This window comes from Balaenoptera acutorostrata, chromosome 3, assembly GCF_949987535.1.
Source record: "Balaenoptera acutorostrata chromosome 3, mBalAcu1.1, whole genome shotgun sequence".
Classification (NCBI taxonomy): Eukaryota; Metazoa; Chordata; class Mammalia; order Artiodactyla; family Balaenopteridae; genus Balaenoptera; species Balaenoptera acutorostrata.
Window position 1 is genome coordinate 137399864 of NC_080066.1, and position 14157 is coordinate 137414020.

General features: G+C 43.3%; 1 protein-coding gene across 1 annotated transcript in view; it reads right to left on the reverse strand.

The window, feature by feature from the left end:
- CCDC198 (coiled-coil domain containing 198) overlaps positions 1-14157 on the reverse strand; it is a 53033-nt gene that overhangs the window by 24319 nt on the left and 14557 nt on the right. Inside the window, exons 3-5 of the mRNA XM_057542699.1 lie at positions 7508-7594; positions 6266-6367; positions 5317-5485 (exon numbers count right to left, since the gene is read on the reverse strand). Coding sequence (XP_057398682.1) covers positions 5317-5485; positions 6266-6367; positions 7508-7594 — 358 coding nt within the window. The remainder of the gene's footprint in view (positions 1-5316; positions 5486-6265; positions 6368-7507; positions 7595-14157) is intronic.

Below are 14157 nucleotides of genomic sequence, written 5' to 3' on the forward strand. Positions count from 1 at the left end.
AGCATTGTCTATTTACACAGCCCCGACAGAAAAAACTATAGTTAATTTATTCTGCAGCCCTAATCTGTCCTCCTGAGCTCTGATACATTTTTTGTACAACTGGACACCTCCTCTTTGATGTCTCCTGGCAATATGTCAGCTCCACCTTCTTTTTCTGTCTTAAACCTGCCTCTTCTCCCAGTTACCCTCGACCAGCACTTGGTCGTAACTTTGTTCCATCGTCTGCCTAGTTCTTCAGGAGAAACTCAGAGAATCCTCCTGGCCACCTCACTCTCTCCACGTACCCATGTGTAATTCATCACCAGGTTCTGCCAATTCTCTCTCCTAAATATCTTACTATCTGGCTCCTTCTGTCCCTCCTCAGTGTCACCCTTCTCTGCTGGTCCAGACGCCACCTCTCTCTTGCACTACTGCTATGTATTTCTCACCTGTCTCCCCACATCCTCTTGCATTCCTCTCCCATCCATGCTCCACAGTTCAGACAGAGTAATATTTAAAATATAAACCCAATAGTTCACTTACTTGCCCTTTCAGTGGCTTCCCATTGATCTTAAATAGAGTTCAAAGTCTTTATTTGACATGACTTATGAGACCCTGTGTGTACTGGGCCCTGACTGTGCCTCCAGAGCCATCTCCAGTCATTCTCTATCTCAGTGTCTCTTCTCCATCTGGTGTCTGGAATCTGTCAGGCTCCTTCCCACTCAAGGGCTTTTGCACATGCTCTTATCAATCACAGTTTTGGATGTCCCAGGACTCTGTTCCTTACGCTCACGTGCTCACCCGCTCCCTTCATGCAGCTACTTCCTGTCTCAACTTAAATATCACTTCCTCACAGAAACTGTCCAACTCCTCAGATTATTAGGTCTCTCAGTTATACTCTCATTGGACTTTCCTTTGTTCATTGTGTGTGCTATTGTGTAAGTACCACATCTACTCAGTTCAGTATCTGTTGAAAGAGTAAATAAGTAAAGGAATGAACAAGTGAGCCATCAGAGAATTTTGGCAGGCGGGAAGTATTGGTAACTGGGACCTGGGAAGGGCTTCATTCATTGGGGCCAGGGGGTGTCAATCATCTCTGCTCTACACATGAGCCCAGAACTATTAGAAGCATCACTCAGACTGAGAACAGGGATTTTCTGCGGACTAGAGGCAGGAGCTTTGAAACAGGAAGAGATGGTGGGATCTAATGTTAATGGTGGGATCTAATGTAATATTAGCAATAGCTTGACTCTCACTATGCTCTTGGTGTTATGATATTTCAGCTCTAAAGTTAGTATGTGAGGCAAAAGTCACATGTTCAGTATTATCCTTGAAAATCCCTTAAGTCATTCACAAAGCACTATATACAAAGTTTTGTATACTAAGCATTAAAGTCTGAGAACTTCTGAGCTAGATGTCTTATTAGTTGTTACATTTTGATAAATCCCTGTTTGATTCTTTATGGTTGCTAGACTTAAAGAAAAAATAAAAAAAGAAAAACACAACCTTTAAAACCTAAATGGGTTTTGGGTGAGCAGGGTAGAGGAAAGTGTATCCTACTTTAAAATTAATTTGGGGAGAGAGGAAAGAAACAGAGGCCAGTGTGGGAAAAATAGGGAGTGATTTTAGGTAGTACAAGGATCATACCAAACATTAAAAATGTTTGATGGTTATGTATTTTATAATATGTGTTTTAGAAAAATGTATTACCACTATATCGAACCCATAATGTCCCAGTTAAGGTCTCTCACAGACAAGGCTAAATTATAAAAATAAAACAAAGCAAGATACCTTAAAGGAAAATACTAAGTAAATAATAGTACAAGTGGCCAGATAAGACCAGAGTTGTGAAGGTGACATTCAAATGATGTATGTGGAGTGACACTTCCCCTGAAGCAGGTAGTTATTTTCACTATAAGACATCAGTTCCATATTTCTTCAGTTTTGTCCCTATCCATATGATACTTTACATTTTATATGTGCTTTTACACACATCATTTGAATTTTATATAAACTCTACATGGTAGACACAATGCTTTATTCCCATTTTATAGATGTGGAAACTGAGGTTCAAAGAGGTTAGACAACTGGAAGTTAGCTATAATCTCTGTATAGAATAAAGCTATATGAACAAATATATAGCTAATATTTATTGAGCGGCTACTATGTACCAGGCACTGTTCTAGGAACAAGAAAAGATCCTAGCTCCCATGGAGCTTACAATTAGTGAATGTACCGTCAGGGCTCAAATAAAGGACTTTGATTCCAAGTCCAGTGCTTTTTCTACTCACTAGACTCATATGGCTTCTGGAAAGTGTAGGAGCCACATTAACATGTTAAAACTCATAGAATTGTGTACCTAAAAGAGTGATGTTCACTTTGTGTAAGTTATATATTATCATGTATTACACAGATATATGTAATTTACTATGTAAATATCTATAAAATATATGTAAAGCATGTGTGATTTCATTTTAAAGAGGCAGCAAGAAACTAAGACTGATTTTTATCTCACAAGAGAGCTGACACTCTCATCCTACCTTCCAAAAGAGGGAACAAAAATGGACAAATAGAGCCTTAAATAAGAGGAGCTGGGTACAGAGGAACCTTAATTACCAGAACCCAACTAGCAGAATGCTCATGGAAGTCTATGATCTTAGCGACATTTCATTTTTAGGAGAAAGCAAAGTGAACTGCTTTTAGAAGACAAAGAAGGAAATCAAAGATGTTACTTGGGAACACGTAAAAAGGAACCATTGCTTGAGCATATGCCTACAGAGTGGTGAGGTCTATAAGGCTTTGCAGAGGGAAACCTCTTGAGAGAGAAGTTGGAGGAGTCATAACCTCTACATTTGCAGACTTTCCCAAGGTTGTCCTGGACACAGCTCTGAGTCGCTGGAGTCCTGATGAGGCTAAATGAGGGGGTGGGTGGGAGTGCACCCTTTGGAATCAGAAAGACCTGGCCTTGAATCCTGGCTCTGTCACATGGGGGTTAATAGTAACTCCTGTCTTATAGGTTGTGTAAAGCTTAAATGAGATAATTCATGTTAAGGGTGGACCACGGTGTCTGGCTTAGAGTAAGCACTCAAGAAACCTTAGCTGGAACTAAATGAAACAGCTTTAAAAAGTATCAGGAGAGGGGCTTCCCTGGTGGTGCAGTGGTTGAGAATCCGCCTGCCAATGCAGGGGACATGGGTTTGAGCCCTGGTCTGGGAGGATCCCACATGCCGCGGAGCAACTGGGCCCGTGAGCCACAATTACTGAGCCTGCGTGTCTGGAGCCTGTGCTCCGCAACAAGAGAGGCCGCGATAGTGAGAGGCCCGCGCACCGTGATGAAGAGTGGCCCCCGCTCGCCGCAACTAGAGAAAGTCCTCGCACAGAGGCGAAGATCCAACACAGCCAAAAATAAATAAATAAATAAATAAATAAAAGTATCTGGAGAGCAGAGGAGAACCCCCTTCTCCATGTGCCTCAGTCTCCCCTGGCCTCTCCAGATCTGGAGCATCTTCCAAATGTTGGGGTTTTTTTTTGGCCTGATCTCAAGCAATGACTCTAAGTGTCTAATTTTAACTGAGGCACCTTTCTTGGTGGTTTTGCCAATAATTTTTAAATGGTAAAAGTTGTTTTTCTATGTGACTGTGCAGCATATTTCATTCTGGAATGTGGGAGTATAGGTTAAATAGATGTTCCAAGTAGATTTTTCATTTATTCAGCCTTCTCTTATTTAATCAACTTATCGATTAAGCATCTCGTTCCTCTGAGCAGGGGCAGTGTCTCTTTCAGCTGGTAACTTTGCATCTTAGAAGCTCAAGACCTCCAGAGACATGGCCAGCATTTCTGTAGATCTCTAATTGGTCAGTCTTGCTAATGGGGGATTGGCCTACAGCGCAGTAAGCTCTGTATGTGAACAATACCATGCACTTGCAGTGGTGGGTTTGCTCTGGGGGAGTACAGACAGGGAAAACTTAATGGGACGCTAATTGATGGGGAAACACAACACAGAGTTTATGAGCAAAATGTCTGTTGGAAATCACAGAGCCGTCTGAGGCCCTGAGCAACCTGGCCTGACTGCAGTGTGTGGGCTGGGAGTGATCATAGCAGGAGACGAAGCCAGGAAGGTAGGCAGAGGCTAGATCCTGAAGGCTTAGAGTATCAGGGCAAGGAGTTATACCTTGTCCTCAGGCTCAAGGAGACTCACTGAAGGATTTTTTTTTTTTCAGCAGGAGAGTGATGTGGTCAGATTTGCATTTCATAAGATTATTCTGGTATTAGCGCAGTGCTTCTAGAACTTTATTGTGCTTGAGAATCATCTTGGGATTTTGATAAAATTCAGGTCTTGATTCAGTAGGTCTGGGATGGAGCCTGAAATTCTGTATTTCTAATCAACTCCCAGGTGATACAGATGCTGCTGGTCTGTGGGCAACGCTTTGATTACCAAGTAGAGCAGTGGTTCTTCAACTTTAGGGGCATTGGAACCATGGGGGGTGAGGGGTTGTTACACTCAGATTGCTGGGCCCCATCCCTACAGTTTCTGATTCAGTCACTCTGGCTGGAGCCCTGACTAGTTCTCAGTTAATGCTGGTGGTCTGGGGACCCTACTGAGGACTACCGAGGTGGAGGGTTGATGAAAGGAGGGTAGGACCTGAGGGAGGATTTCCGTCGGGAGGCTGTAGCAATAGCCCTGGGGTGACATGCCGCCCTAAGGGTGGTGTGGGGAATGGGGGAGGGGGGAAACTTTCAGCGCTAGGTGACACCAGCAGGACACTGTGACTGACCATCTGCTAGGAGAGGGAGCATCAGGTCTGGAAAGGCGCTAGGTCTCCGGCCGAGTGACAGAGAACAGGGAGGCCACACCCACTGAGATAGCAGAGGCAGCATGAGCAAGCCTGGAGAGGGCAGTGATGCTGGATTCAGTTTTAGACGTCCTGAGCGAGCCGAAGAGGGCTGCAGGGGAACGCATGGGTGGGGAGAGAGTGTTTGCATGTGGCACCAGACCGGCGGATACCAGTTTGCTGTTTAATGTATCTCCACGTGCTTCGCTCTCTTTAACCACAAGATGAGGCCCTTTTGCCTTTTCTCCTCATAGGGATGGTGCAAAGATTGCAATCATGCATGTAAAGTACCGTACATTTCTACAAAGAGTCATCTCACCACAGTGCTGAAGCTTCTGTCTTTTCTTCCCGGCCATCCAAAACTACATGACAGCAGACCCATTATATTCCAGGAAGTAAAATATCAACAGGAACCCGAGGGCAGCTCTGTCCTTCCCCACTCCACATCAGAAGTTTATCTGATGAAGTTTTTAAAATGCTTGAAATATTTTACTAAAAAAATTACGTGCCTCACCTGGACTTCTGTTCAAGGTTTCATCAGGCAACAAGGTTAGAAAGTCACCGTCATCATTTCTTGGGATGCTTTGAAGGATTTTCTTGACTTTATGGTCCCTCTGTTTCTGCTTATTAGTTCTTGCCTCCTTGTGAAGACTTGTCTTCAATTCCACTTGGGCCTGAAATTGATCAGCTATAAACAGTTAGTATTCTCCCCTCAAGCTACTTTCACCAGAGTAGGTCAACAGGTCAGCTACTTTGCAAATTGTGTGCTTATCTGTAGACATCTGCGGTCCCCTAAATGGAATACGGTTCTCTGTTTTCCTGTTAGAAGGTATAGAAACTTTCTTCACGTGCAGGTTTGTTAGGAGAAAGGGGAGCATGCCCATAATCTCAAAACAGTGAGGACCTTTGTAAAACCATTTCACCGTAGGCTAGCTGATATATTTGGAATTTTGCAGAAGACAGGGACTTCAGGCTTATTCACTAGAGTGAGGAATTTGGGTTATGACATTTACAGGAGACATTGCTGTAAAGGGGTTTGTTACAAGAGATCTTGCTTATAAAATGATTCTATGGCTTAAATTAGAGAGAGATGCCTAGGTATCAAAATACAGACCAACTCACCCCCCTCTTCCTTTTTACTAAACCAAGAAAAATTAACCTCATTTTCCTGCTGGAGCCAGAATGTCATAGAAGCAACAGTTAACAAAAGGGAGACTTGAGACGTGGATACATCCTTGAAAGGATGGAAAACAGAGAAAAGACTCAACAGAGTTGGTAGCAGAAGGGATCTTCCTGCTTCTTCTCAACCCCAGTAGTTGAAACTTTGGCTCCAATGACTAAATTTAAAATGCTAGGTAAAGACTGGAGATGAATGCTTAACTATATTCATGTGCCAGGGCAGTGATTACGTAGAGTACATTTGGTAAATATGACCCTCTTCTTCTCATATTTACCTCTTGTCTTTTACGGTTCATTTCCAGCACTTGCATCTTATGTAAATATTGTCTTTTCCCAGAAGGATACATTAGAGTTTGCATCTTCTTTTCCAGTTCCTGCTATGAAAGATGACGCACTCGTTAGCATGGGGTAATTAGTTACTGACTCTGCAATCCACAACTTGAAATCCTTTTTGGAACAGAGTGAGATCTTAATCATCAGTCATAATCCATTGAGATCTCTTGTGACGTCAGAGGTGGACCATTGCAGCTTCCCGACCAGTTCTTAGTGAAGCTATCAGTGAATGAAGTGGAAATTTGCTATGTGTATCATATCGTTTTTAAGGTTCCTGTAGAGTTTTGCAAACCTTGAATGGAAATATGTTTCCATATCTCATTTTGACAAGATATCACTTCCCATGTCAACAGCTGCTTTAACTATCTTCCCAGAAATGTGTTCTGGTTTGATGAGACCTGCTTCTCTCTCCCTGCTTCTTCTGTCATTGAGTAATTGTCTGGCTATGAAACCAGAGGGGGGCCAACCTATTTCTGTAGGGTTTCCTCCCATATTCCACTATAAGCCCTGGTACACTGCAGTTTAGGAAGGATTTAAAATTGATTTGTGACTTGGGTGATCTCCCCTGGTGTATCATAAACTCCAGTGAGACAATGTGAACCGTTAATGAGGGCAGCCAGGAGTGAATATACCCTCATTCATCACTTGCTGTGGCCAGGAAGGGGAAGGGACCTGCAACCAAATGTGTTCAGTGATCCCTGTTCTCTTGCCCTGTGGACATCGACTGCGGTGGCTGATATGAGCCTCAGGGAGGGGCCCATCTCTATGGGCACTGTCAGTATCACAGACATGACCTTGAGGATCTAAAAGTACCTGGATATCTTTTATCAACTCAGTCATCTGTGGATGGCAGCGTCTAGATGACTCTGAAATGAATCAGGGGAGGTAAGTGTTCACAAATTTGAACACTTCTAGAATCACCAATTTCCACATAAAATTCCTCTCTCTCATCTACATCTCCCTGTTTTCACCAGGCAGCAGAGAAGGGCTCAGAGTTCATCTGAGAGGCAAGAGTAATCGCCAGTTGGAAGCAGGCCCAGAAGAGAATGGATAGCTTTGGAAAGTTCTAGCTCTGAATGACTTAATAGCTCTCTTTGCCTTTGAGGTCTTCTGTGTGGGGAGTACAGGGAAAGGATGGCCAGCCCCCCAGTTCCCCACCCCCTCCAGGTTTTGCTGCCGCTCACCTTGGCTTTGTGAGTCCTCCCAGCTTCTTGCTGGCTCAGGAGCCTTTCAGAAGTAATTACTTGTGGCAGGCCAATGGGTTCAAGCTTCTGGAAGTCCAACATTTAGAGTATTCAGCATTCCTCATGCCATGAGATGATGAAACATAAAAGCCAGATATTAAACTATCTTAACACTCTACACATATTCATGAGAGCACACAGGGAAGGCAGTTTCAACAGGATTACAGCTGTAACTGTGTGAAAGGCTTTTTGACCTATCTGGGTTCTTCAGTGTTCTCTTGCACTGTTGCCAGTGACTCATTGATCTAAATATTGGTCAGAGAGTTAAAGGATTAAGAATCATTTTCCGTCTGCATTGAGGGACTATGTCCACAGTTATCAAGCAACAAGGGTCTTAGAATATTAGAGATGAAAGAGGTGCCAGGAAGCTCCTTTACTTTATTTATCCCTTAACCACCCAGCTAAACTATTCTGGTCCTTAGGGAAGTAACCTATTTTTAAGCTCTCCAGAGAAGCTCCCTCAGCCTCCTCAGTAATAGTCACTGGTGCTTATGAGGCACATTGACAATGAAAGTGCAGTGTGCTAACAAATCTTAGACATGGATTTTTCCAGCAGGGCCTTGGCTTTATCGGGGAGGTGATGCTGAAATTTCAAGCAGTCACTAAGACTAGGCAGCAGTTGATGAACTAGTGATTGCCTCCAGCTCTACCTGTCTTAGATGACTTAATCTGGAGCACTAGGAAGTGGCTGAGTAGGCTTGGGAGACAAGGGCTGGTCTCTTCACATTGACATGCAATCAGGGACCTGAATTTATTTGTTCACTCAGTGATTACTTATTGAATGACTGCTACCAGCCAGGCACTGGGATTCAATGCTCAACAAAAATGGGCATGGTCCCTCTTGGGGCTTACGATCTATGGAGAAACAAGTGCAGTTGTGCTTGTGTGATTATTTGATGAATAATTACAAACTGCGATCGGGGCTTTGAAGAAAAAGTCTGCAGGGTAAGACTATGACAAGATATAACTGGAGGACTCCACCTTGGAAATGAGGGGTTTTATGAATTGGATTATGTTCCCCCCAAATTCATATGTTGAAGCCCTAAACCACCTCCCCCCAGTACCTCAGAGTGCGACCTTATTGGGAAATAGGGTCCTTGCAGATATAATTAGTTAAGATGAGGTCATACTGGAATAGGGTGGACCCTCAATCCAATATGTCTGGTATCTTTATAAAAAGGGGAAGTTTGGATGCAGACATGCACACAGGGAGAATACCACGTGAAGATAAAGGCAACAATTGGGGTGATGCTTTCACATGTCCAGGAATGCCAAAGATTGTCAACAAACCACCAGAAGCTAAGAGACAGGCATGGGACAGATTCTTCCACATAGCCCTCAGAAGGAACCATCCCTGCCAACACCTTGATTTTGGACTTGTAGCTTCTAGAACTGTGAGACGATACATTTCTATTGTTTTAAGCCACACAGTTATTATACTCTATTACCACAGCCCTAGAAAACTAATTCAAGGGAGAGAAGGGTCAGGAGGCAGTCCAAGAAAGTTTCCTGAGGAAGTAAATTTTTAGCAGAAGTTGGAAGGTTGGGAGTTTTCAGGGGACTGAGGAGTTCCAGGCAGAGGGAATCACATGGGCAATAGCCCCAAGGCAGGAGAGAGAATGATCTCTTGAAGGAACTGCAAGAAGTCAGTTGGCTGCAGTTGAGAGTGAGAGGAAGAGTGGCTCACATGGGGCTGGAGAGGTAGGCAGGGGCCAGCTCATGAAGGGCCTGATGGGGCATCATGAAGACGTTGTCTTCTTAAGAGGAGGAGGCAGCCATCGACACATGTTAAGCTGAGTAGGTATATGACTACATTTGCTTAAAAAAATGATCACTCGAGCTGCAGTGTGGGAACTATACTGAAGAAGAGCAATTATGGATGTGGGTGAGCACTTAGGAAGACAAAGATGATGGGCTGGGGGCTCATGGGGGGGAAATTGATGGGCTCTACAAATGTTTAGAACAGACCAAGCAAGATTCATGATGGTTATTGAAGGAGAGTGACATGTCCAAATGACACCGAGATATAAGGGATGGATAGTGCCGTCATTTACTGAGATGGGGAATACTGGAAGAGGGCCACGTTTGGGTGGAATGTAGAGGGGAGGTCTGTGCTGAAGATGCATGCTTGGGAATCATCCCTGGGTAGAGAATAACTGAAACCATAGGATGAATGAGGTCCAGAGTGAGAAGAGCAGAGTCAAGGATGCTCCAGCACTGAGAGCTGGTCGATGGGGATGGGCTGGCCAAGGAGATGGAGAAAGGATTGCTTCAGAAGCGGGAGGAAAACCAGGAGGACACCATGCCACAGAAACCAGTGTCAGCACCACACCCGCCTTAGTCCAACACTATAAGCAAATCCTAATATATTTTGAAAGTATTTTCGATTGTAGTCTGATTGGTTGCCTTATCAAGGGGTAGGCCTGGAAGCCAGTTTGGTCTTCAAGGTGACCAGAGTGAAAAGAGAGGGAGAGACCATGGAAAATGGCTGCCGAGCATCCAGCGCTCATAAGGGGGAGCATGACTGGGGCCTTCTGCTCCTTCCCTGTAGAACAATTTCCTGGTCCCTGGGCTGGGCCTGAGCTGTTCTAGGGAGAACAGCCAGCAGCTCTTTCTGGTAGAGCAGCCCAAAGCTGAGCTGGCAAGGAAGGAAAGAAAGGCAAAGGATGTGGAGATGGGCAGGAGACACAAAGGGGGAAGAACTCATCTCTGTGTTAGATGTGCCAGGCCATTTGCATTTGTGGAAGGAAGTGGTTCTCTGCCCCGTTCTCACCTCAGGTGAGGAAGTGAGGGATTTTTTTTTTAAACATAATAACTTAACAATGAGGTAATGAGAGATAATTAATACTAGCTAGAAAGAGGTTTGTTCGTTGTCCTGTCTCTCAACACTGCAGAACCTAAAGATGCAGGGTAAATGACACCTGCTGTCACAGGAAGCAGCCACTGATCAAGTCAGAACCCTGAAGGAATGGAGAAGAAAAGGAAGGGGGAGGGTGACCAAGGGGAAGGGATATGCAGGAACCTATGGGAGGAAGACTCAGCAATGACTGAGGGGGATTTCGGGGTGAGGAGAGAACAAGGAAGTGTTTGTGCCGTCCCCTGGGCTTGGTTCAAGATTTGGTTCTTTCTGGTGATTAGGCCCATATGCCTTTGCAGCCACTACCGTCCATCATGCCATGCTCACAATATGTCATTCAATCCCCACGTGAACGCTGTGTATAATTATGGTGATTCTCTGTTTCACAGGGGTTGAGTTGTGCAAGTTTGCAGAGCTAGAAAGTGCTGATTCTGGGATTCAAACTCAGGTCTGTCCACTTCCAAATCCCATGTTCCTTTCTCCATACTTGTTTCTAAACCTGGTTTATCATCAGAATCTCCTGGAATTTAAAAAAAAAAAAATTCCTAGGCTATTCATTGGGGATTGAGACTCAATAGGTCTGGGATATGTCCTGGCAGGAGGGAATATATATATATAAAAAATACAGGGTTGTTTGGCCTGAGGTGATCCAGCACTGGAAGCTACAGGCTCTTTCTTGGGGCTAATGGTGGACTCCGGGAGGGCTCATGCCAAGGAGTACTTCCCAGAACTTCTGCTGCCAGTGTCCTTGTCCCTGCAGTGAGCCACAGCCACCCCCCACCTCTGCAGGAGACCCTCCAACACTAGCAGCCGTGTGGCTGACAGAGTCTTGGTGCTCCAGCCGGCTGTCAGGCCTCAACCTCTGAGGTGGGAGAGCCAAGTTCAGGACACTGGACCACCAGAGACCTCCTGGCTCCACGTAATATCAATCAACGAGAGCTCTCCCAGAGATCTCAGTCTCAACGCTAAGACCCAGCTCCACTCAATGACCAGCAAGCTACCGTGCTGGACACCCCATGCGAAACAACTAGCAAGACAGGAACACAACCCACCCATTAGCAGAGAGGCTGCCTAAAATCATAATAAGTTCACAGACAACCCAAAACACACCACTAGACGTGGTCCTGACCACCAGAAAGACAAAATCCAGCCTCATCCAACAGAACACAGGCATCAGTCCACCAGGAAGCCTACACAAGCCACTGAATCAACCTTACCCACTGGGGGCAGACACCAAAAACAATGGGATTAAGAACCTGCAGCCTGTGAAAAGGAGACCCCAAACACAGTAAGTTAAGCAAAATGAGAAGACAGAGAAATACACAGAAGATGAAGGAGCAAGGTAAAAACCCACCAGACCAAACAAATGAAGAGGAAATAGGTAGTCTATCTGAAAAAGAATTCAGAGTAATGATAGTAAAGATGATCCAAAATCTTGGAAATAGAATGGAGAAAATACAAGAAACGTTTAATAAGGACTTAGAAGAACTAAAGAGTAAACAAACAATGATGAACAACACAATAAATGAAATTAAAAATTCTCTAGAAGGAATCAATAGCAGAATAACTGAGGCAGAAGAACGGGTAAGTGACCTGGAAGATAAACTAGTGAAATAACTATTGCAGAGCAGAATAAAGAAAAAAGAATGAAAAGAGTAGAGGACAGTTGCAGAGATCTCAGGGACAACATTTAATTCACCGACATTTGAATTATAGGGGTCCCAGAAGAAGAAGAGAAAAAGAAAGGGACTGAGAAAATATTTGAAGAGATGATAGTTGAAAACTTACCTAATATGGGAAAAGAAGTGGTCAATCAAGTCCAGGAAGCACAGAGTCCCATACTGGGTAAATCCAAAGAGAAACATGCCCAGACACATATTAATCAAACTTTCACAAATTAAATACAAAGAAAAAATATTAAAAGCAGCAAGGGAAAAGCAACAAATAACATACAAGGAAATCCCCATAAGGTTAACATCTGATCTTTCAGCAGAAACTCTGCAAGCCAGAGGGAGTGGCAGGATATATTTAAAGTGATGAAAGGGAAAAACCTACAACCAAGATTACTCTACCCAGCAAGGATCTCATTCAGATTCAATGGAGAAATTAGAAGCTTTACAGACAAGCAAAAGCTAAGAGAATTCAGCACCACCAAACTAGCTTTACAACAATCCTAAAGGAACTTCTTTAGGCAGAAAGCACAAGAGAAGAAAAAGACCCACAAAAACAAACCCAAAACAATTAAGAAAATGGTAATAGGAACATACATATTGATAATAACCTTGAATGTAAATGGATTAAATGTCCCAACCAAAAGACACAGACTGGCTGAATGGATACAAAAACAAGATCCATATATATGCTATCTACAAGAGACCCACTTCAGATCTAGAGACACATACAGACTGAAAGTGAAGGGTGGAATAAGATATTCTATGCAAATGGAAATCTAAAGAAAGCTGGAGTAGCAATTCTCATATCAGACAAAACAGACTTTAAAATAAAGACTATTACAAGAGACAAGGACACTACATAATGATCAAGGGATCAATCCAAGAAGAAGATAAAACAATTGTGAATATTTATGTACCCAACATAGGAGCACCTCAATACATAAGGCAAATGCTAACAGCTATAAAAGGGGAAATCGACAGTAACAGAATAATAGTAGGGGACTTTAACACCCCACTTTCAGAATGGACAGATCAACCAAAATGAAAATAAATAAGGAAACACAAGCTTTAAATGACACATTAAACAAGATGGAATTAATTGATATTTATAGGACATTCCATCCAAAAACAACAGAATACACTTTCTTCTCAAGTGCTCATGGAACATTCTGCAGGACAGATCATATCTTGGGTCACAAATCAAGCCTTGGTAAAGTTAAGAAAATTCACATCATATCAAGGATCTTTTCCAACCACAACGCTATGAGACTAGATATCAATTATAGGCAAAAAACTGTAAAAAAGGGGCTTCCCTGGTGGCGCAGTGGTTGAGAATACGCCTGCCAATGAAGGAGACACGGGTTCAGGCACTGATCCGGGAAAACCCCGCATGCTGTGGCACAACTAAGCCCATGCACCACAACTACTGAAGCCTGCACAACTAGAACCCGTGCTCCGCAACAAGAGAAGCCACCACAATGAGAAGCCCATGCACAGCAACAAAGAGTAGCCCCTGCCCACCACAACTAGAGAAAAGCCTGTGTGCAGCAACGAAGACCCAACACAGCCAGAAATAAATAACTTAATTAATTAAAAAAAAATACAAACACATGGAGGCTAAAAAATACGCTACCAAAATAACCAAGAGATCACGGAAGAAATCAAAGAGGAAATCAAAAAATAGCTAGAAACAAATGACAATGAAAACACGGCAACTCAAAACCTATGAGATGCAGCAAAAGCAGTTCTCAGAGGGAAGTTTATAGCAATACAATCCTACCTCAAGAAACAAGAATAATCTCAAATAAACAACCTAACCTGACACTTAAAGCAATTAGAGAAGGAAAAACAAAAAAAACCCCCAAAATTAGCAGAAGGAAAGAAATCATAAAGATCAGAGCAGAAATAAATGAAATAGAAACAAACAAAACAGTAGCAAAGATCAATAAAACTAAAAGCTGGTTCTTTGAGAAGATAAACAAAATTGAGAAACCATTAGCCAGACTCATCAGGGAAAAAAGGGAGAAGACTCAAGTCAACAGAATTAGAAATGAGGAAGA